Below are 23942 nucleotides of genomic sequence, written 5' to 3'. Positions count from 1 at the left end.
CCTTCACTGCAACCTTCCTGTGCTTATAAATCCCAGGATCCCAGGATGTTAGGGGTTGAAGGGACCTCTGGAGACCTTCCAGTCCGACCCCCTGCCAGAGCAGGAGCACAGAACCCAGCACGGGGCACACAGGAACACATCCAACCAGCGTCAGGGGAGGGGAATGAAAGGGAGTTCATCCCTGCTGACAGCCAGAAAGCTGACAAGTAAAAGCTGTGTGCTCTCCTCTCCTTGAACCAGGGCTTGGAGCAAGCTCCAGGCAGGAGTGGGGCCGCGGGGCCGGTTGGTCCTGCTGACCGCTCACAGCTGTGCTGCCATATGGGAGCCGGCGCCGGCGCCAGGCAACCTGTTGTACAGTGTCACAGGGTGATGGAGAGCAGGTTGGACCCCTGCTCATGGCCAGCAGTGGGGAAGGACAACTGTGACATCTTAGCTACCTCTCCTGACTCATCTGCAGAGCAGCAGCATGGCTCCCAAGGTGCTTCAAGAAGGCTTCAGGACGCCGTGCTCTCGCAGCGTGTCCATCGCAAAGGCCACAGCTAATGGCCCTGGCAGGAGCAGCAAACCAGAGCCCTGAGCAGGGAGGTGCTTCACTCTTGTCAGAGTGCTGGGGGCTGGAAGGGACCTCTGGGGATCACTGAGCCAAGGCAGGGTCACCTAGAGAAGGTCACACCAGAAACACATCCAGGAGGGTTTGGAATGCCTCCAGCAATGGAGACTGCAGCAGGTGGTGGAGTCTGGGCAGCCTGCTCCAGGGCTCTGTCACCCTTAAACTAAAGAGGTTCCTCCTCATGTTTAGATGGAGCTTCTCCTGTGCAAGTTTGTGCCTGTTACCCTTGTCCTGCCACTGGGCACTACTGACAGGAGCCTGACCCCATCCTCCTGCCACCCACCCAGCCGTGCCTGTGCTGCCTCCAGGGCATGGGCACACCACACGGCTCTCCTTTGGCCATGCTGGATGGGTTTGTTCAGCTTCTCCTGGCTCACCTTCCTCCAGCAGAGAGAATGAGGCACCATCACCTCCTTGTGATGCACCTGAGCAAAGGCACTTGCTGGAAGCAGCTCTGAATGGCCACCAGGGCTGCCATGCCACAAGAGAGTGAGCAGCAGAGGGGAAACAGCTTCTGTGCCCCAGGGATGGAGCTGGCTGTCTGGGGAAAGCTCTTCCCAGCAGCTGGTGGCCAAGGGCAGGTCTCTGTGCATGAGGTCTTGCATCCCCACCAAGAATGTGTTCTCTCTCTATGGCATCTGATTCTTCTTTCTTCCTTTAAGTCCTGCCAAGGCTTCCAGCAGTGCTCTGTGCCAGCAGGTTCCACAGCTTAGCTCCACAGAAGGTTACCAACCCCCCTGCTTGTTAACCCCTGGCTCTAAGTCTGCTGCTTTTTGGTTCCACAGCCCACTCCCTGTCCTGCTGCTCTCCCTGCTTTGGATGCAGCCCAGCACATGGCTGCCTTCTGGGCTGAGGCCTCAGCATTTCCTCTTGGAAGGTGTCAACTGTGGACTGCTCCAAGCACTGTTCAGGTCTCCCTTCAAAACTCATTGGCAGTCCCAGCTGCCCAGGACCTCTGCCAGTCCCACCTCTGCCTTTCTGCACCTGAGAAGGAAGGGGGATGCTGCCTGGGGAGGGAAGCCCTATGGATGCTTGGTTACCACCAGCACCATTTGGGGCAAGTGTTTGCTCCTTTTAATGCAGCAGTGGAAGAAAGAAAGAAAGAAGAACACTCTGCAGCTACTTTCTGGCCTCACAACATCAACTTGCCACACAAATCTAAGCCTTCTTCCCCCCCCAAAATTATTCAGTCATAACAAATGCAGGCACTAAAATGGATGTCCTCCTAACACAGCAGCACTGCAGCAGTCAGGAAGTCTCCAGATAAGTCAGAAGTCTGCAGTGCTGATATTCAGCACAGTGGAAAAGCAACAGAAGGGCCCCGTAGCTATGCTGCCAATCTGGCCTCCCACAGCATCTGACAGCTGCAGCACTAACACAATTAACAGTGGATGAGTTAGTACCAGACGCTAAACAGTTGCTGGAGAAAGGCTCATCCCCTCCTCTCCCTCCTCTCCCCTCTCCCAGCCTGGCTGCCCCACCACTTGACAGAGTGAGCAGCGGGGAGCAGGGCTCTGCTCTGTGCTATTGCAGCCAGAAAGGCACCGCAGGCATCCGCCGGGCACAGGGCAACGAGCTCCGGGCTGTGCTCTCCCCAGGCTCTTCGAGAGGCAGCTGGCAGCTGAAAGAGGTGTCCCAGTTCCCTGGGACCTCCTTCCTCCTTGCCTTTGAATTCCTTCCTTCCTCACTCCTGAATTTCTTCTTCTTCCCTTCCCTTCCCTTCCCTCTTTTCCTTCCTTTCTTCCCTTCCCTCCTTCCCCTTCCTTCCTGCTTTGGAGGTCCCTTCCAAGCCAACCCATTCCATGATTCTGTGATTCTCTTACTGTATACAACTGCAGCAAAAGTCCTGCTGCAGAGGGGGTTGGACCAGATGACTTTTGGAGGTCCCTTCCAACCCAGACCATTCTATGACTCTAAATTCCCAGGCACTAACATTTCCAGGTGTGAGATCCAGCTCCACTCCCCCCCAGTTCCTCTGCCTCTGCAGCTTCTTTTGCTTGCAAAGTCAACTTTGAACTATCTGCATCAACTTTTCCCAGGCCCTTCCACAGGTGTTTGCCAAAGCCAGGCTGCCTGCAGCATAATTGAAGGCACCTACAGAGCACCACTGTAAACATTTTCCACCCCAGGAAGCAGGAGCTCCTTCAGGCCTTGTCAGCTCCCTGCAATCTGGAGCCATATGCACTGCAGTGCTTGCTTCAAGTCCTTGCTAGACCCTTCTGAATTCTGAACTGCTGCCAAGGTCAGACATCAGAGCAGAGTTTGCCCAGTGCAAAGCTTACTCCTTCTTTTCTTTCACTCCAAACAGAGTGCTAGAATGGCTTGGGTTGGAAGGGTCATCCAGAGCACCTCCAAGGCTCATCCAGTCCAGCCCCCTGCACTCAGCAGGGGCATCCTCCACTAGAGGCTCACAGCCTCGTCCAGCATCACCTCGAGTAGCTCCAGGGACGGGACCTCAGCTCCCTCCCTGGGCAACCTGCTGCAGTGCTCCAGCAGCCTCCTGGTGCAGAACTTGCTCCTCACATCCAATCTCAACCTGCTCTGCTCTCCTTTCAAACCATTGCCCTTTGTCCCATCACTTCAGGTCTCTGTGGTTATGGACAGGGCCACAGACCTCATGAAGAGCAGGCACAGCCCTGGAGAGCAGCAGAAGAGGTCCCTGCAGCTTTACAACATGAAGGAGACATTTGCTGGACTGCCCTGTAACGACCTCCTGGCACCTCAGGAGGGACAACAGAGATGGTACAGCAGGAAACCTCCCACTGGAAATGAAGAAGAACCCAGTAGCCAATACCTACTTTTGGCAAAGCTGGCTGAAGAGCACCTTGGGAGAAAGAGGACCTTTGCCAGCCTCCCTCATGCTGTGAAGGAACAAGAACATTGCCGAAGTCAATGGTCCCGGGCCGGAGAGGTTGACCACCAAAGGATCCTTCAAAGCAAAGGCAAATTGCACATCAGATTCCCAAGTGAATGCCACATGAGGGTTATTTCAAGACAGGACATTTGTGACTCTCAGGACCTTGGAGAGTTTGGGTTGGTTTCCCTAAGGTGCTGGTGTCACCACCTAGCTGAATCAGCTGAAGAGAGAGCTGATGATGTGAGAGCTGAAACCCCAACAGCTTCTCTGACTTGTGAGCTGCACACCAAAATCCCTCCCCCCCCCAGCCACAGCAGCACTCCCTGCTCCTCCAGCAGCCAGGCACCAGCAGTGCTGGACAGCAGGGACTCCTGCACACCCTCAGGCCCACCACAGCACAGACTGCAACTCACACAGCCCCTCCTGCTGTCACATTTGTCCCTGCCACTGAGTCCTGGGACTGGCAGGAGATGAGCAGCAGCAAGATGCACTCCTGCAGCACCTCCACACTCTCAGCAGCTCTGCCTAAGCCCCTGCAGGGTTCATCCATGACCAGAGTGCTTCCCACTAGCTGGCCTGGCTCTCACAGTATCTCAGCAGCACCTCCTAGAGCCAAACATTTCCTGCATCATACAACCATGCTGAAGGTAGGCAAGGGGAAACCAAACTAAGCCAGGTCAGGTGGTGTTTGCTACTTCAGTGTCACAAAATGTGGAAGGAGGAGGCTGTTCCTTCTCCCTCTCCTCCAAGGCTGAGTGAGTTCAAAGCTATCATAGCCAAGGGAAAGGCAAAAGAAGAGGAGAGTGTCTGCAACTCCCCAGCCTCCAGCACCTGCCCACACCTCCCCAGCTTTGGCTCCTCCCTGCACACTCACCAGCTGGGAGTCTGAAGTGTGGCAGATCTTTAACTTGGTTCCTTTCTCCCTCATCTCATACATCAGCTCGTTCAGCACGTGAGTCTGTGCCAAGTTCTTCAAAAGAAAGGAAGAAACCCAAGAGCCATGAGCTGAGCTCCCAGCTAGACACTTGCTTTACTTACAGATTCAGAGGCACTCAGTCACACAGGATGGAAGGGACCCCGAGGCTCATCTGGTCACACACAGCCAAGGGTTAATGAGGCCAGCAGGAAAAGCAAGCAGCACCTCTCTAAGAGCCAGGATCGGTTTCTGTGAAGCCAAACTCTTCTCCTATTATTTTAATGCCACACTGAGGACATCACTGCCTGAGCACAGGCTGAGGGAGCTGGGGGTGCTCAGCCTGGAGAGGAGAAGGCTCCAGGGGGACCTTAGAGCTGCCTGCCAGGACCTGAAGGGATCCTGCAGGAAGGCTGCAGAGAGACTTTTCCTGAGAGTGTCTGGAGACAGGACAAGGGAGAATGGGTTGAAGCTGAGGGAGAGCAGGGGTAGACTGGAGCTGAGGAAATTCTTCAGGAGGAGGGTAGTGAGACTCCGGCACAGGCTGCTAAGGGAGGCTGCCTCCTGCCTCTGCCTCCTGCCTGGGGGTGTTCAAGGCCAGGCTGGATGAGAGGTGTCCTAGCCCATGGCAGGAGGTTGGAGCAGATGAGCTCTGAGGTCCCTTCCAACCCAGGCCATTCTAGGACTCTGTGACTGTAGAGGGCTCAAATGGTCCCACAGCACTCTGCAGACCCCTGGTGTGCACAGAGTACCACTTCTCACACCCACCAGCTGCTGAGCACCGCTGACGACTGCCAGTGCTGGGCACAAATCAAAGCCCACGCTGGAGCAGGGCCCCCACACGCAGGCAGTGTGCACAGCACCTGGCACAGCACCTGGCCCACTGCTGTGGAGCATGCTGCTGGGCCAGGAATTCTGCTTGCTACCGATGGGAAGCACTGCTTGGATAGCGAGGAGCCCGAGAGAGGCCTGCAGACAGCAGAGTGAGGGCCAGGAGGAGCCAGCAGCCTTGCTGAAGCCTGCACTTTGCAGTCTGTGAAGAGCAGGCTGCAAGAGCTTCCCATCTTACCTGCATGACAGCATTAAAGAAGCAGGTGTTCCCTAAATTGTTGATTCCCTTCACAGGAACTGAGGCCCCACTGCCAGAGCTTTTTCCTTTCAGAATCTCACTTGGGTCACTGCTTTCCTCCCGCAGCCGGATGAGTTTGGAGGAGCCTGCAATGAAACCACAACATCACCCACCCACCCATCACCCATCCACCCATTACCCACCCATCACCCACCCACCCATCACCCATCCACCCATCACCCATCCACCCATTACCCACCCACCCACCCATCACCCATCCACCCACCCACCCATCACCCATCCACCCACCCATCACCCATCCACCCATTCACCCATTACCCATTCACCCATAGCAGTTCTCAATAATTAAGCCAGAACATTAATGGTGTCCCCAGCAGAAGGAGGACACAGAGCTGCTGGAGAGAGTCCAGAGGAGGCCACAAAGATGCTCCCAGGGCTGGAGCAGCTCTGCTGTGAGCACAGGCTGAGGGAGCTGGGGCTGTGCAGCCTGCAGAGGAGAAGGCTCCAGGGGGACCTCAGAGCTGCCTCCAGGACCTGAAGGGATCCTGCAGGAAGGCTGCAGAGAGGCTTCTCCTGAGGGGGTCTAGAGACAGGACAAGGGGGAATGGTTTGGAGCTGAGGCAGAGCAGGGTTAGACTGGAGCTGAGGAAGAAGTTCTTCAGTAGCAGGGTGCTGAGACTCTGGCACAGGCTGCCCAGGGAGGCTGTGGATGTGTGGGTGTTCAAAGCCTGTGGAACTGCTCCCATGAGCCAAACACACACACTGCTAAATGTTTGAATTTCAGGTAACAAGGATCTGGTACAACTGCCCTGGAATGTGCTCCCAGCACGGCCTCCCCTCAGTCCCCTCCTTGCCTTAGCGTTCAAACAGATGAGGGGCAGCAAAGTTAGGCAGTCATTAACTTGTAGCCTAGAGGGAATGGGAAGACTTGAGATCAGCATATTTAGGCTCCAATTCTACTAGCAAGTTTGATATTGTCATGGCTGCAGGACTAACTATGAGCATTAGTGACATCTGCAGTCTCTTAAGTATTGATTAACAATGCACGTCAATGCTAACGAGTTATGGACTTAATAGATGCCAGGAACTGGGATGCTGCAATCTCGGTCTTGACATCTGAATCCATGGATTTGTCCTAATGAGTTTCACATTGCAGTCTCATTAAAGTGTTCCTGAGCAGTAACTAACAGCCCTGTTTACATTAATGAAATGCTCATGCCAAAGGTTCCTCTCTCTGCACTCCTGGGCCAAAGAGAATAAACCCATCCCCTCCTGCACCAGGCAGCGAGCCCCTGACACACCCTGCAGTGCCACCCAGGCACACTTACCTCCCCAGCTCGTAGCTCACTTTGTCAAAAGCCAGCCAGAGAGGCTCTGCTGTTCAAAAGGCACTCTCAGTGTTCCTGGCTATCCTGCTCACACAGCTTCAGAGCTGTTCAGAGCCCTCTGCTTTCCGCTGGGGTGGAAAATGAAGGCAGTGCAAGGGCAAAGCAGGAGACCAAATCCTCCTTGGGAAAGCAAAGTGAATGCAGCAAAGCTGCTCAGCCCCACAGTCAAGGGCTGCCTGCAGCAGCACCTTCCCACTGACATGCTTACAGCCTTGGAGCCCTGGCCCAGCCAGCACAGCTCCCAGAGAACTGGAGCAGCAGAATAGGAGCTCCAAGTGTCTGCAGCCCAGAGGTGCAGAAGTTTAACATTAGAGGAGACTCGTTCCCCTCAGGAAAGCAAGCCACATAGAACCCCACAATGCCAGGCTGCAGGGGACCCCCAGGATCATCTGCTCCACCCTTTCTAGGTGATAGTGGAGGTGAAGTGAGCTGGCCCAGCTCCCTGGCAAGCTGAGGCTTCAAACTGCCCAAGGCTCCAAGCCTCTTATTCACCAGAAGGCTAACATGACATTGCTGCAAGTGAATCTGTGGGGGACTCCTCTGCTTCCCTGGGGAGATGGTTCCAAGGCCTGCCTGTGCTCGTGGTGAGCAGGAGAGGAGCTCCTATCATTGATGTCTTCCCAAGTGCCACCCAGAGTAGTGCTGGGGAGCAGAGATGGTTGAAAGCAGGGGAGGGGGCAGGAGGGGGAAGGCCAAGCTGTGTAAATAATTTGTGTCTGAGTGTAGCACAGTTGTTGCATTTCTCCATCGGCATTCCCAAACATCTGGGACAGCATCTCAGAGTAAACAATGTTCACAAGGCCATCTGGACAAAACTGCAGGCAAAAAGCAAAGCAGAAGCATATGGAAAAGCAGATTTTTCTCTTCCCTTCAGCAGTGCAGGATGACAAATGTCAAGCCCGGATCTGCCCACGCTTCACTGTGCTAGGCTCTGCAGCACCACCTGGCTCTCCTTGCACAGCCACCAAATATGGGCAGCGCTGCGGCGGCAGACCCTGCCTGCAGGGCAAGCTGCCGAGAGCCGCTCCCTGCCGGGGAACGGCAGCTCCGCACAAGTACTGCCGGTCCATTCGCGCAGCCTCACCTCCAGAGCAGGGAAAACACAGCCGAGGCACCCAGCTCTGCTGCAGGAGCAGGGTGGACACAATTACACAGCACACTGAGTGAGGGCCAGCTCCCTGATGGCCTCAAAGCTGGGTACCTAGTGTGGGGATGAGGGAAAGCAAAGCAGGGAGAGGCCTGCGTGGTGCTGCTGCAGGTTAGGATCCCCCTTGCAACCAGGTGCTGATTTGTGCCTCTGCATCTTTTACCAGGGCATGTTGCTGGGGGTGGGTTTTGTACCTGTGAGGAAAGCCTGGCCAGAGAAGTGCTGCTTTGCCCTGCCAAGCCTCCCCTGCTGCCTCACTTGTCCCAGCCAGCTATTTCAAGAGCATATGCAGAGCCAGAGGAGGGACAGCAGTCTTCCATTTAAATCTGCTCAGTGTCCCCAGCTCAGTGATAACTGACAGACAGGCCTGAAGCTGAATGCTTAGCTGACATGTGAAGAGTTGGTCAGTCTTAATGGAAGATGCTGGTAATGAGTGTGATAGCTGAGCCTCCTGCAGACTGGGGCTGCAGGCTCCTTCTGCAAGATCACCCCAAGGCTGGGAGCATCTCATTAACCAAAAGGCTAATGTGGAATTTGTTGAAGTGAATTTGCACTCAACTGTTCCCTGCACTCTTACCAAGTCAACCTTGCATCCCTGTAAGGTCTGAACAGCTGTGCTTCTGGAGAGGAAAAGTGACTTTGAAGGCAGCAGGAACACAACAAGATCAGAAGGATGCCAGCAAAATGGCAGCAGCAGGACTGGATCAAAATGGCTGTCAGCTGCTGCTGCCCACGAGGGCCTCCAGCCCCTGGGGAAGCAGGGGGGAAGTGCTCTAAGCCCCACACGCAGCAAGATGTTACAAAGGACCCTGTCAGCACTCCTGAGCACAAGGTGGGTGAGAAGCACAACAATCATTACCTTGAGAGACTGGTTTCTACATCTTGCAGAGGTTGGACACGGGGACCCTCCCCAGGCACTCTGGAGAGCGTGTCCCAACGTGACCGGTTTGGGGCTCACCTCTCCTCCAGACCCCTTCTGCAGGTCTGCCATCAGGGCTCCCTTTCCTACCCAGTCACACAGGGACTCTCACCACAGCCTCCTTCTCCCAGGCCTGAGTGCATGTGGCTGCAGAGACGCCTGAGCAGAGCACTCTGCCAAGAGCCGCTGGAGCTGTCCAACTCACCTGCTCCTAGGCACCAGGTCAGTGCCTGCCTCTGGTCCCTATCACATCGTGCCTGCAGCTCTCAAACTGCTGCCTTTGTGCACAGGCACAGCCTTCATGCTCATCAAAGCTTCCCACCACCACCCTGCTCTCCTCCATGCCACCAAACCCCTTCCCACCCAGAGGCACAGGAAAGAGAGCAGCCAGAGACTGCTCCCCTGCCACAGCTCTTGCCTGCAGTGCATCCTTTCCTTGCCATTCTTTTCTGGATTTCTTCTTCCTCCCTACTTCTGCTCACCTCTAGCCTTGCCTCTCCAGCAATCAGGAGGCAGAGAATACAGCTGTCTCCCCCAGCTGCACAGCCCCAGCTCAGGGCTACGTGCCTGAGACTCCTAAGGCCATAGTTCAGCCCATGAATCAGAGGCAGTCACTGGGGCAGGTGCACAAACCCACATTCACTTGCAGAGGGGGCTCAGCAAACTCCCCACAGGTCCTTCTCACTTTGTCTCTGCAGTAGTTCAGGGACCTGCAGCCCTCCAGTATTGCTGCTGAGGGTGCAGATGGTGTGCAAGCAGAAGGGTAGATGCCAGCCAGGGCAGTGAGCACTCTTGCTCAGCCTTTCAGTGCAACTGGGTTTGGTTTCTAAATTAAAGAGAAGGGTTCCAGGTCTCTGCTCCTGCACTGAGGTCAGGCCTTGCCTATTGAGCACAGCTCTGGCACTGCAGCTGAAGGGCCTCACAGTCCAAGCAAGGTTAATGGGCTGCCTTTCTCTCACCAAGTTCTCCTCATGCTGCTAAATTGCCTGCCACTCCTTTTTCATTTAAAAGCAATGAATTTCCCCCTGCACTGCACCACAGTGAGAATCCAGCCCTCAGCACAGCAGCCTGCTTCTCTTCTGCACTGCTCACTAGCTGAGGCTTCACAAAAGCCAATTCCTCTTGCAGGGGTTTTTCCAGTCCCACCAAACCAAAGATCACAAACTGCCATTGCACTTCCCTGCTTCTGCTGGGATGCTGTCAACTGAAACATGCCTGCACAGTGAGAAAGGGCAAGCTCCTCAGGCCCCAGTCTGGGTGCTCAATGCTCAGGTGGCTTCTGCTGCTCCTCACAAGGAATTAAGAACATGGGCAGGAGGGGAAAAAACATGGATAAAAAAACCTGATAAAAACCCCTGGATAAAAATGATGGAATGGCTACAAAAGTTGATGGCAGTGATCCAGAGGGCTGGAGCACCTCTGCTACAAGCACAGGCTGAGGGAGCTGGAGGTGTTCAGCCTGGAGAGGAGAAGGCTCCAGGCAGACCTTAGAACAGCCTTGCAGAAGCTGAAGGGGCTACAAGAAGCCTGCAGAGGGGCTGTCTGCAAAGGCCTGCAGGGGCAAGACTTCTATCCATGACAGATACCTCCATTGCAGTCATGGATCAAAAGGATCCATGTTTTAGTCTTTGTTTCACATCCCTTATATCCAATTCTGTACCCCAATTGGCTATTTTTAAACATTTCACATCACTTCTCTCCAATCCCATAGCAGAATTATCTCTTTTTAGCCTTTGGTTTACATCCCTCACATCCACTCAAACACAAACACTCAAACAGAGACCAATCTGGGCAGCTGAACTCAGCAGCAAAACCTCATGCCTCTGCTTGACCTTCCCAGCCATAAACCTCACTCCAAAACTGAAGAGTGAGTATTCTTCCTCCCCATTCTGCTGCCACACAAACCAATCTCATTGACTGCTCTATAAAACAAACAAATTCAGCCTGCAAGCTTCTGTCTCTAATTTGGCTTTTGTGAGGGGAAAAGGCAGCTAATATTCACAGCTCAGGCTGCAAAGCCCTTTCTTTTCTGCAGCAAATGAGCAGACAGGCAGCCTGCAATGTCTCAGCATGGTTTCTGTGTACTACACGTGCATTCTGCCCATGTGAAGCTCACAAGTGAGCCCCACAGACAATGCTGCACCTGCCTGGCTGTGGAAATCATCCTGGCCTGCTAACCTTTGGCACAAAACACCTTTCTGGGTGGTACACCCCAGAAAGCAGTCTGGCTTTATTCTTCCATCTTGTGCCCAACATGACCCCTTAACCACACAGACTGCTCTGCAAAAGAGGAGAAAAGGCAAACCAAAACAGCAGCACCACCAAAAAAGCCAAGCAGGCATTGCTGGGTCCAGGAAGCCCCAGGATCAGCTGTGAGACTCACCCAGCTGCAAGCGTTCTTCTGGGAACCCAGCCCTGGGATTTATCTCAATCGCTTAATGTAATTACAGAAGTCAGTCATGTAGCAGTAATGTAATTTGCACATTTTTACAGCTGAAGTGAGGCTGACTCTGTGGCAGAGGCTGAGCTGGAAAGCAGGGGTCCTGCTGCCACGCTATTCCACCACATTAGCACCAAATGACAAGCGGTTGCCTTTTGTTTGCTTTCCGAGGGGCATCCGTCGGGAAAGCCACAGAAGCCTCCCTGGCAGGGTGCAGCTGAGCACTTCAGCTTGAAATGCCTCCTGCACCTTGGAGAACAGCACCACAAACCCTAGCAGCCCTCATCTGCCACTCACAGCCTTCCTCATCCTGCCTTCCTGCAGAAATTCCTACCCTGGGCTAGTTAGTGTTAGCAGTGCCCCACTCCGGCCACACCAATCCGGCCAGGGCATGGACTGTGCTCACAGCGCCACAGCCTGAGGGGACAGCAAGGCCTTCACCTGGGCTGGGAGAGAAAAGCACTGGGGAGAAAGGGTTGATTGATGAAGAGCAAAAGGGTTGATGAAAAAAAAAAGGTTTGATGACCAAAAATGGCTTATTGATGAATGAAAATAGCTTAGATTGATGGAATAAAACTTAGATTGACCAAAAAAACTTCGATAAAGTTTTGATTGCTGAAAGCAAGCTTAGACTGATGAAAAAAAGGGCTCTGGTGAAAGAAAGGACTGATTTTGAAGTGAGAAATCTGAATTGCTGCCAGTTTCACACTATTTGTTTCTCCTGAGTTGTTTTTCATGCATTCAGTTGATGGCTTTTAACGGCTGAATACACAAAACAATGTTCAAGAGCTAAGCACTGAAAGGCTGGCACTGAGAGTAGCACTGTAACAGGAGGTCAATTCCTACACCCCCAAAGAGCCAGCAGATGACTGATCAGCAGCAGGATTCATTGCAACTGCTGCTGTTTTTTCACTGCTACCCCTTCATGTCCAGGACCACAGCATGAATCACACTTTGCCTCCAGTTGTACTCCTAAAGGCAGCCTAAAGGAAAGGAAAGGTGGTGGGTTGGACCTGATCTTTGAGGTCTCTTCCAGCCTTGGTGGTTCTGTGAAAGGCACAAAAGCCCTTAGTTCAGTTACATTTCTTTAGGGCAAGCACCAAGTGCACCAGCTCAGACACTGGGCAGAGGGCAGGGAAGGCCTTGCTGTTCCTTTTATCACAGTGCAGCAAGGATGCCAGCCCTTCCTGGGAAAACCCTGCAACTCCTTTATCAACACACAGCTGCTTCTCAGCCTCTTCCAGCCAGCAGCCTGGCCCAAAGCAAAGCCTGCCAGCCAAGCTGCTCTTGATCTCTTTTCCTTGCCCCTTCAAAAGGTCCGCTCCTAGGTCCACTTGTTTGCAGTTCCAGTGACACCAGGTAAATATTTGCATGAAATAGACCTGGGTTTGAAGAGAGCATCAAAAGGAAAGGCAAGCACAGCTGTCTGCTACCACAGATGGTGAGAAGGTACAGCAGGCTCCTACCGTGAGAACACAGCCACAGAATCATCCAGCCCAATCCCCTGCACTCAGCAGGGGCATCCTCCCCTAGAGCAGCTTGCTCATAGCCTCGTCCAGCCTCACCTTGAGTATCTCCAGGCATGGGGCCTCAACCACCTCCCTGGGCAACCTGCTGCAGTGTCCCAGCAGCCTCCTGGTGCAGAACTTGCTCCTCACATCCAATCTCAACCTGCTCTGCTCTCATTTCAAACCATTGTCCCTGGTCCTGTCCCTGCAGGCCTTTGGGAACAGTCCCTCTGCAGCCTTCTTGCAGCCCCTTCAGGTCCTAGAAGGCTGCTCCAAGGTCTCCCTGGAGCCTCCTCTAAAGAATTTCAGCTTATCCTAAAGAATTGCCTACTACTTTCTGTTAACAGAAAGGAACATTCCATCAAAGAAACCCCAGCTGCCTAAGTTACCAGAAAGCACTGCACCCAACTGCAGAGCCCCAGCAAACTCACTCACATATCACTAACTGTGGGAAACAAACTCCAAAGCTTTCTGCTGCACTCATGGCTGTGGCATCTGGTTGAAGGTAACAACTTCTCTTAAAAACAGACAAACCAACCCCAACAAACCCAACCCAATCTGTCAGTCTGTCCTCCAGTGCCCCAGACTTTATCCTAAATGTACTTACACTGCAGGAATTGTGCAGCTGCAAACTGCACTGCCCTCACAGCACAGACCATGTGCATTTCAAACAGATGTTTAATGACTCAAGATCTGAAATGTTCCTTTTCAGAGAGAGTGAATGAGAGAGAGCTTCCAACCCCAACAAATCACCTGTGTAAACTTACTTGGTTCAGCCCTGGAGCCATGTTTCTGCAGAAAATCAACTATCTGAGCCAAAACCTTCTTGTTGCAGTGTGTTGAGAGCTCTTCATCACATTCATAACACCTAAACAAAAGAAGAAATTCACTGGAACTCAGGCTGCACCTCCCTGCTCTAACAAACTTCTCAGGCAACCTCACACACATTACTTAAGCTCTAGGGTTTGATCTTTTATGCTAAAAAGAGGAATCAAATTGGATTCTTTCATCTCTTAACTGCACTTCTGTAGGGCAGTCCCTATTCCCCATGACAGTTAGGAGTTAGATAATCTCAGCTTACAGGCCTGCAAAGGATCTTGGAGAAGCAAAAAGCACGAACTGTGACCAGCCAGCTCTCTACAGCACACAGGCTCAAACTTCTGTCTTGGTACTGAGTCACAGATTGCTTTGCCTTGGAAGAGACCCTCAAAGGTATCTTGGCCAACCCTCTGCACTCAGCAGGGACACCTCCAACTAGAGCAGGCTGCTCAGGGCCACAGCAAGTTTGGCCTTGGAGACATCCCATCCCCAGGCAATCAGTTCCAGTGTCTCACCACCCTCATGGTGCAGCACTTCCTCCTGATGTCCAACCTAAACCTGCCCTGCCCCAGTTTCAAACCATTGTCTCTCATCCTATCACCCCAGCCCCTTCTGAACAGTCCCTCCCCAGCCCTCCTGTAGTCCCTTTCAGATATTGAAATGCAGCCCCAAGGTCTGCCTGGAGCCTTCTCTTCCCTAGGCTGAACAAACCCAATTCTTTCAGCCTCTCTTTGCTCTCCAGCCCTCTGATCATCTTGGTGGCCCTTCTCTGGCCTCACTCCAGCAGATCCATGACCCTCTTGTGTTTGGGGCCCCCAGAGCTGGACACAGCACTGTAGGTAAGTCCTAAGGACAAAACTAACTTGCTCTCCAGAAAGCTGCCTTTCCTGTAGAGAAAGTGTTCATTTTTTCTGCCAGAATCCCTCTTTATCAGGAGAAGACCCTGCTTTAAGTTACATATGGAGACCCCCACGCCCCTGGACTCCCCCCCTCACCAGATGATCCAGGTGCTGAGGTTGATAACGATGCAGTGGGGCTCTGTGCGTGCTGTTTGGAAGTGCTTCAGAGAATGCTGGCCCTCGGAGCTCTTACTGCAGCCCTGGAGACACAAACACCAACACAGTAAAGGACAAAAAGCAGGAGAAGGCTGGACTGTTAGTGAGGAATGATGCCAAACAGACAAGGATCCACATCAGACATAGCCTTTAGGAAATCAGGGCTGATGCACATCTGTACATTGCCAGGGAGTCACAGACCCACAGAATGCTAGAGGTTGGAAGGGACCCCTGGAGATCAGCGAGTCCAACCCCACTGCCCCAGCAGGGTCACCCAGGGCAGGTCACACAGCAACACATCCAGGTGGGTTTTGAAAGTCTCCACAGGAGACTCCACAACCTTTCTGGACAGCCTGCTCCAGGGTTCCAGTACCCTCACACCACAGAAGTTTCTCCTCATGTTGAGGTGGAACCTTCTGGGTTTCAGCTTGTACCTGTTGCTCTTGTCCAATTACTAGGCACCAGCAGAAAGACCCTGGCCCCTTCCCCTTGACACCCTCCTCTGATACTGACAGACATTGATCAGATCCCCTCTCAGCCTTCTCTTCTCCAGACTGAACAGCCCCAGGGCTCCCAGCCCTCCTCCACAGCAGAGATGTTCAAGCCTTACCTGAGAGCCACATTTGAGACAGAGCCAGACGTCGGCCGGCGCCAGGGGCTCTCCGTCGCTCATCCTCCTCTCCTTCAGACACTCTGCACATATTGACCACACACTCTGAGCCACTGCCCTCTTCACATGGTGCACATCCACTGCCTGGCTGACATGCTGGCAGGTTAAGCCTGGAGAGGAGAGCAGACTGCCTTTCAGCCATGAAAAAGCACAGCTCTGAAAGGGAGCACTGCTGGAAACCCACAGCCTCCAACCAATTCAGCAGCAGGGGAAAAACAACAAAACCCCAGCAGAGAGTGGAAAGAGGAAAACTCAGCCAGCTGCTCCCCACAGACTGAATTTTATGAAGGATGTGTTTCAGTCTTTCTATAATGAAAATCCTTTTCAAAGCCAAGAAGTGCTACCTCTTAAAAGCAGATCAACTGCTTGGTACAGAAGCACGAGGGCTGCTTCTGTACAGAATGATTTCCCTGGGCTTTCAGGGACCTTGTCAACAATAAATGCTAAATGAAGCTATTTTTGCATGCAGCAACGCAGGCAGTTGGCCTCCTTTTCCATCCATAAGGAAGGATTTCACCCCCAAGGATCTCTCATGCCCACACATCCCTGCAGCTGCCCATCCTGAACATGAATATTGATCAATCACCACTCTTCTGTGGCACAAATTCCACTACAGTATCACAGAATAATCCAAGGCTGAAGGAACCTCTGGAGGCCACCTTGTCCAAGCCCTCATTCAAAGCAGGGCCACCTACCGGTTCAGAACTAGCTGCTGTGGCCTTGTCCAGATGACTACTGACTACCTTCAAGGACAGAGGTCTTACCAACTCACCAGAAAATCAGGTTTGTGTCTGATGATCCTCAGGGTGAGAACAGAATACCTCTCCTCACAGGCAGCCCAGTGTTCCAAACAAACTCGCCTCCACCCTCTCTGCCCTGAGCTCAGCTGGAAGCTCCCTGCTCAGCCAAGGAGCCTCCTGCCACATGTGCTTGACCTTCCCTACACAGGAAAGTGCCATTCCCCTGCTCAGAAGAGGCTGCTGTTGAAGATAACCAAGTGTGCAGCCCTTCAGGGCAGTGACACAGTGCAGGAAGCAGTCATGTCAGGAGCCCTTGGCCGGGGACAGCTCTGTCATCAGTGCCAACAAGAGAAACCTCCCACAGTACTGAGCATTTGTGGGCTTCATCAGCCAACATGGAGGCTACCAGCCCCCAACCCCAGGGCCAGACACCCTCTGATGGATGTACCTGAAATATCATCTGAGGAGTCCTCATCCTGTGGCCTGTTGGGCCTTTTGCTTCTCTTTGGTTTCTCAGGGGTGGCTCTCGATGGATCTTTCACCCGCATCTGTTACTCGCTGGGAAAGGGAAGCAGAGGTTGGTTTAGTGCCTGAACACATCACCACTTGTGACACTGCTGCTTACCAGAGCATCCACCAAACAGCAAGGCCAACACAGCTGCCCATAGAAACCTCATCATTGTCCCCTACATTCTGTAAAGAGTCAGCAGCAAAGCCAGCAGAAATGTCCTCCCTGAAGGAACAGAGCTGTGTTTAGATTACTCAGCGCTGACACAAACCATCTCCCAGTTCACTCCAGCAGAACAAGTTTTATCTCCTTGGACAGATTATGTAAGTCTGGCCAAACCACAGATTTCACCCAAATGAAAGTCATGTTCACATCAGTGCATTTGGAGAGCTTGGGTAGCTTTGTGGAAGGACACCCATGGGTCTGAGCAGCCGAAACACAAGCAGGTCTTCACCACCTGCGACGTCCCGTGGCCCACAGGCCGGGGAATTTGATGTGGATCAGGGCACACACAACCCACCACTGATCCCACTTAGTGTCCTCACCACCTGTGGAACAGACACTGCCAGCTGGACCCACAAGGACTGGACAGTGGCATACCTAGCCCTACATAACCAAGAAGGCAGTAGAAATGAAGCCTGGCAGAAGCCGGCGCTCACACCGCAGCGCTGGGAGCCCACCGAGCAACCCAGAGGCTGCGCAGCCCTGCTGCAGGCAGAGCAGGCAAACCAAAAGAGAGCTCAGCCCATTAGGCACATCAGCTGCCATGAGCACACACACAGACAATGGTCACTGACCTGTGAGCTCTTGGAAGAGCCACAGCCCATCGAGGACCTGGCCAGCTGGGGGTTGGGTCTGATTCTGAAAGGCCTCTAAGTGGGATGAAAGGGCAGGAGCAGCGAGCTGCTTGGCACACATCTACGACACAAGCAGCAGAGTGTGGCTGTGAGGCAGCCTCAGGCCCAGCTCTCTCACCACTGGCAGCCCAACTTCTAAGTTAAAATGATAGCATTTTATGTTGTTGTGACCGTTTGAGGCTGTGCCTTTAAGGAAGGGGCACACTGGCTAAATGTTTATAAAACATTTTGGTATTCTAAACGAATTTCATTGGTAGGGTTGTGGGAGGTAAAGTCTTAGACCCAGGGGAGCTGGGACTTTCCTTCAGTTTTCCCTTATCCGCTCTCCCTTATGGCTGCACTGCTTCTGGGCTTCTGGCCAACTAACAGATAAGAGATACTAACTCCTTTTGTCCTGCCCTGCTAACCACCCTTTGTCTCTTTTTCTACCTCTTTGGGGGAGAAGGGAGGTAGGGGGGGTGAAGGGGGCACAGGGGAAGCCCCCTCTGTTGGGGGTCTGGTTTCTGATCGTGTTTATTTGCTGTGTATTCCTGTATACATTGCAAAATCCCTGCATTTGTGGTGTTACCTATCATCTGCTTCCTATATATGCTTGTAAATATAGCCTGCTTTCCCCGACTGGCCTAGCCGTGGTTTCTTTCTCAGTGGGGGAGGGAAAGCGGAGCCTCTCCTTTCCACCCACTACAGTTGTTGATGAAAAACCAACAACCCTGCATCAGCCTGAAAAGGCACAGCACACACTGCAGTCAAGGAAAAAGCAGCACTCTCATGGAACTGTCCAGCTGTCAACAGCTGCCTAGCACCTAAGCAAGGGGCTGAGGAACAGCACAGATGTGCAGATTAAGTCCAAAGGCCAAGATCCCAGAATGCCAGGCTGGAGGGGACCCCAAGGGCCATCTGCTCCAACCTTTCCAGGTGATAGTGGAGTTGAAATGAGCTGGCCCAGCTCCCTGGCAAGCTGAGGCTTCAAACTGCCCAATGCAGGAGACTCCACTGCTTCCCCTGGGAGATGATTCCAGTGTCCAGCTGTGCTCATGGGGAAACATTTCCTTCTGGAGCCCAATGGGAATCTCCCCAGCAGTAACTTGTCCCCATCCCCTCTTGTCCTTGCCATGGGACTCCTGGTACAGAGGGAGTCTCCATCCTCCTGATAGCCACCCTTGATGTCCTGGTCCATAGTGATGAGGTCTCCCCTAAGCCTTCTCTCCTCAAGGCTGAGCAAACTCAGCTCTCTCAGGCTTTCCTTACATGGCAGGGCTGCCAGTCCTTTGATGATTCTTCTGGCCCTTCTCTAGACACAGATGCTCCCCAGGACACCTGTGAAGGGTCTTTCTGAGCTCCCACAAGGCACTCAGAGTACAGAAAGTGCCTTGTGTGGGTCTGCAACACCAGATCCTCTGCTGAATTGCTGCACATTTAGATGTAAGCTGCAAGTTGATCTATTTTGGACATCTGTTCCCAGCATTACCTGTGGCATTTTGGCCTGCTGGCTGCCAGATCAGATGTCACCCCATCAGAGCAGGAACCACATCCATCACAGCTAGTGACCGGGCAGCGGCACCCATCAGCGGGCCAGGAGGCTCCGCGCTCTGACAGCCACCAAAACCTTCACAGCAAACAAGCCCCCGCTGCCTGCTAGAGCAGTAAAAGGACCAGAACTGCTGACTGGTAGTGGCAGCAACACTTCTTCCCCTGGAAAATGTCATCTGAAATTCTGCAAGTGTCATCTCCAAGACTTCCTAGCCCAAGGGCACATCACACATCCTGCGCCGTCACTGGAGCTCCAACGCCAGTCCTGACAGTATCTTACAGTCCTGGAAGGGTGAGACGCTGGTGGACTTCTTGCACACGGGGTGAGATGGAGCCTTCAGACCACGAGAGACAACTTCCCAAGCCACAGGAAAAATTCCAGAGCACTTCTCACTGTTACTGGTCCTTTTTCTCCAGCTGCCCACGCTGAGCATGGTCTGTCAGTGTCCACGTCTGCGCCCCGCACAAGCCCCCTCAGGGCCAAGGGTCGGACTCCACGAGCCCAGGGGTCCTTTCCAACACCACAATTCCATGATCCTGTGACTATTAACGAGTGATGGGGGACCACAAGTGAGAACTTTCTCTGGGAAAGGGCAGTCAAGTGTCAGAGCTGACAGGCTCTGCACTCAGGGGGTATGAATGTTGCCCTACCAGTGCCATCTCCATGGAAAATCCGAGGGTGTAACAGCTGAAACAGCTGAAGAACAAACCTGTGGACTCAGTCACCTTGGCAGGACTGCCACACAGACAAGAACGATGGGAAAAGTGGTCTGAGACATCACAAGAGAACATGAAGAACAATATGAGCAAAGGATGAACTGTGAAGTCCAAAGGCAAGAAGAAAGGAGCTGTGGGTGCAGCACAGTGGGTGGAAAGGCTGAAGCTCAAGTTAAGCTGAGACGCAGGCTGCAGCCCTGCCCAAAGGGCTGAGTCTGAGCAGATGAAGGCAGACGATGGCTGTACCCAGGCTCCCACCTGCTCTGGGAGTTAGCTAATTACTGGGGATAAAACAGATAAAACCATGAAGGGCTAAGGAAAAGCAGTCTGAGCTCTTTGAAAGTCAAGGCCTGCTGCTGAGAGCAAAAAGCTTCATCCCATTTTCTCCCTCCATGCCCCAGTTTGTTTCAATGACTCCTCTAAAGTGGAACAACTTGTCCTTGGATCTATGGCTGATGCTGCTGACAGCAGGACCCGTGAGACACGAGCTGCACTGCTGGGAAGCTCACAGAAACCAAACTACAGAGCATTAATTCTTCAATATTTCATGAAGAAATCTGACTAAATATTTACAGCTGTAGTAAACTGGGGAGCAGCTCCACAAAGGCAGCTCTGCTATCAGTCTGGCACTTGCTCATGTCACTGCTGTGCTTCCACGTAAAGCTAGGAGATGAGAGTGGATTTAAACACCACTCTGCCTTACGTGCTCATTTCATGGACTAAGAGAACACTTGCAGCTAGAAGTGATGGGCAACGAGAACACACTGCCACAGGTGGAATTATGCCACCTGCTTCCACACTCTTCATGTCTTCCTTCTTCTCTATCTGCGTTTAACATGCCTGAAATTGCACCAGGGGAGGTTTAGCTTGGAGATCAGGACAGTTTTTTGCTGCAGGAGTGGTCAGGCACAGGAACAGTCTTCCCAGGGAGGTGGTGGAGTCACCATCCTGGGAGGTGTTCAAGAAGTGTGTGGCCATGGCACTTGGGGGCATGGCTTAGTGCCCATGGTGTTGATGGTTGGACTTGATGATCTTAGAGGGCTTTTCCAACTCAAACAACTCCATGATTCTATGATCCTATGTTGTGTGAGCAGCAACGAGCAGACTGCAGTCCCAAAGGCCATCAAGAGCAGAAGACCACAGCAAGTTCTAACAAAACCCCAGCAACCAGAGAACTAAAACATCAGCTCAAATACAAGGTGCAGGCTTGCAGCTATGGGTCTAAAATACCACCAAGAGGACTGTCACCCCCACACCAGGCAGGTAGGGGTCTGAAGCCCAAGCTCCATGTGGCGGCTGGCTGGTGCAGCAACCACAGGCATGCTGCCTGCCGGGAGCCCTGGTGTGGGGAGCCCACCGCCTGCCTTCACGCACTCCCGCAGCCGTGGCAGCAGGCCGGCAGTGGCATCACCAGGCCAGCATATGCCAGGCTGTCAGAGCAGGGCAGGGTGAAGCACGCCAGCCTCACGACACAGAGCCACAAGCCCGTTTCGGAGCTGCAGCTCGCTTGCCGACTTGCCTAATGCGAAGTGAGCTGAGCTTATGCTCAAACCCGACCAAAGGCGATGCTACCGACTCTGCCTGATTTAACGGACCGAGAAACTTCCTGCAGGACACGGGGACGCTGCTGCTGCGTTCATGTCACGGCAGGGTTAACCTATTTTAGACCGACAGCGAACTGTCAGCACCAGCAGCCTGTCGCCGGCTACCCGTAACGAGCCCGGGCCAGCCCTCTTGGCCACCAGCTGGAACCGCAGCGGGAGCAGCACCGGGCAGCGCTGCACCGGCCAAGGCCACGGCGGAGCAGTGCCCGCCACGGCCGCCCCCGGCCCGGCCCCAGCGTCGCGCCCCCTCCTCGCATCCCGCCTGGCCGCACCTGCGCGGCGGCCCCCGGGACACGGCTCCGTAGGCCCCGCAGGCCCGGCGGCCGCCAGGGCCAGGCGGCCCGGCCCGGCCCGGCCCTCCGGGCTCCCCCCGGTCCCGCAGCGGAAGCGCTGCCGCGGTGCCGCCAGCCCCCTGCGCTGTGCCGGCGCGGTCCCCCCTCCCCGGCCCGGGGTCCCGCACTCACGGCGCGGCGGCAGGCAGGCGGCGGCGGCAGGAAGCGGCAGAGGAAGCTGGGCCGCAGCCAGGGCCGCGCTGCACCGCTCGGCTCCGCTCCGCCCGGCGCGGCCCGCCCCCGGCCTCGCCGCGTCGCTCTCCGCCCCAGCCCCGGCCTCAGCCCGGACAGCTCCCCGCGGGCCCCGGCCCGGCGGCAGAGGAGGTGCGGGCGAGGATGGGTAGCGTCGGTTCGAGGGCTAAATGCGTGTCCCGGATGGGAAGCGGGGTGGGGAAGCGGCGCTGCCCTCCGCTGCCGGTGGGGTGGGAGCGTACCGGGACCCGCTGAGAGGCGACCAGCGGCAGGGCTGGCTGCGGGGCACCTTGGAAACGGAAAGCAAAGGGAGGGAGGGAATGCAAAAGGAGGGAGGCGTGCTGGGGGTACCTGGCATGTGAATCTGGCAGGGTCGTGCTGAAATACCTGCAGATCCTGCGCTGGATTTGTGCGTGGAGGAGCAGAGGAACAGCCCTGCGTGTGCCAGCCTGGGGACCTGCAGAAGGGCCTGGGCTATGCCTAGATTGTCAAGGTGCCCACCGTGGCGGGGCCTGGAGTGAAATCAGGAGTCCAAGGTGCATAACCCACCTGAGGTTCAGGCAGAGCCAAGTGTCCAGCACACGAGCAAGGAGCTACTAAAAACTCTGGTTGAGATTATTGAAGTCAGCATGTGGCTAGACAGCCAAAGGGGCTTTATTTTGTCAGAAGGCAAATCTGAATTAAGGGCTGAGAGCTCACAGTTTTGATAGAAGATTATCTAGTGATAAGATGTAGAGAAAAAAAGGAGAAGGGGTGCAGCAAATCTCACCTTGGGATGGAGAACATGCAGTGGGGCTGTTGACAACAGACTGAAAGAAGGGTTAGAGGAGCATGTAGAAGTCACTGGACCAAGCAGAGATGAGATGTCAAGAAGAGTATTGTTGGAAAAAAATTTGGCAGGTGATGCAGGGCTTGGTGTAGGTAGGAGGAGTTCTTTGGGCATTTCATGGTGGTGACGACTGAGCACAAGCAGACTGCTCACACACTTCATGGTCCTTGTGGTGACCCCTGCAATAAAGGGAGAGCAACTGGCTGTTAGTTTACTACAAATGAAATATATAGTAAGTCATCCTTGCAAAGAGAATTTCTGGGAGCACTGTATTCTACTCATAGCTCCTTGAAGAAGGGAAATGCATGAAACTTCGACTCGTGCAGACGGAGCGCTTCGAAGAGACACTTTGCAAGTGCCTGTCAAGGAGGCCATATGGAGAGGCTGGCAGAAGGGCAGCTAGTGAACCAGTTAGATGTGCCAGCTTCAATTTGTCACACGCAGTACTGAGAAATACTCTCTTCTCCTTTTCATAAGTAAAACTCTCAGTAGTAAAGATTCAACAACATGCTGCTCAAAAGGCATGCTTTAAAGGGAAACAGTCCTGCCTTTAAAAACTGGAACCACTGCTGTGTAATGTATCGAGAGGAAGTGGCCTGAAATCCTGTCAAGGGAGGTTTAGCTGGATATCAGGAAAAATCTCTGTATTGAAAGCATGGTCAGGCTTTGGCACAGGCTGCCCAGGGAGGTGGTGGAGTCCCCATCCCTGGAGGTGCTCAGGAAACCTGTGGCCATGCCACCTGGGGCCATGGTTCGATGGCCATGGTGGTGTTGGGTTGATGGCTGGACTCGGTGACCTTGGAGGGCTTCTCCAACCCAAACCATTCTATAATGTACAAAGCCATGTAGTAAACATGGAGCACTGGTTTGAAACATGCCGAACAGAGGCTCCCTAATGTCTCCACTTCCAACAAGGCTTGGCCAGCAGTCCTTGGGGCTGGGAGCCAGCTTGCAAACCCAAAGTGTCTCAGACGGGATGTGTTTATTACCCTTGCAGCACACCGAGCAGGGATTTTGCTAATTGCTTTGAATGGATGTGGCATCAAAGTTCATCATCCCTGTTCATTCTCCCAGCCTTTGGTGCTTTAAGGCTCCTCAACAGCTTGGCTCAGCGGCAGCGTTCACCCTGCCCAGGCAGAGCAGCAGTTGCTGGCTGTAGCAGGACCGAAGGCAGCGGCTGCCAACCCCAGCTGCGCCCAGTGCCAGCAGGTGCCACA

The 23942-nt window shown here is 53.7% G+C and overlaps 1 protein-coding gene across 5 annotated transcripts in view; it reads right to left on the bottom strand.

The window, feature by feature from the left end:
* USP45 (ubiquitin specific peptidase 45) overlaps positions 1–22682 on the bottom strand; it is a 36763-nt gene extending 14081 nt beyond the window's left edge. For 3 of the 5 annotated variants that reach the window (XM_054174119.1, XM_054174122.1, XM_054174123.1), the window contains exons 1-8: positions 22666–22682; positions 16605–16714; positions 15357–15526; positions 14687–14790; positions 13640–13740; positions 5450–5595; positions 4342–4437; positions 3409–3539 (exon numbers count right to left, since the gene is read on the bottom strand). In XM_054174119.1, coding sequence (XP_054030094.1) covers positions 3409–3539; positions 4342–4437; positions 5450–5595; positions 13640–13740; positions 14687–14790; positions 15357–15526; positions 16605–16704 — 848 coding nt within the window. In that variant the 5' untranslated portion in view covers positions 16705–16714; positions 22666–22682. Of the gene's footprint in view, positions 1–3408; positions 3540–4341; positions 4438–5449; positions 5596–13639; positions 13741–14686; positions 14791–15356; positions 15527–16604; positions 16715–21836; positions 21946–22247; positions 22346–22665 lie in introns of those variants that run through there. The other 2 variants (XM_054174121.1, XM_054174120.1) reach the window with 2 other exon arrangements.
* Between the last annotated feature and the right edge of the window lie 1260 nt (positions 22683–23942).

The sequence above is a fragment of the Dryobates pubescens genome, chromosome 28, assembly GCF_014839835.1.
Source record: "Dryobates pubescens isolate bDryPub1 chromosome 28, bDryPub1.pri, whole genome shotgun sequence".
NCBI classification, from domain to species: Eukaryota; Metazoa; Chordata; class Aves; order Piciformes; family Picidae; genus Dryobates; species Dryobates pubescens.
The sequence above is the reverse complement of the archived record's forward strand: the minus strand, read 5'-3'. Positions and strand labels throughout refer to the sequence as shown.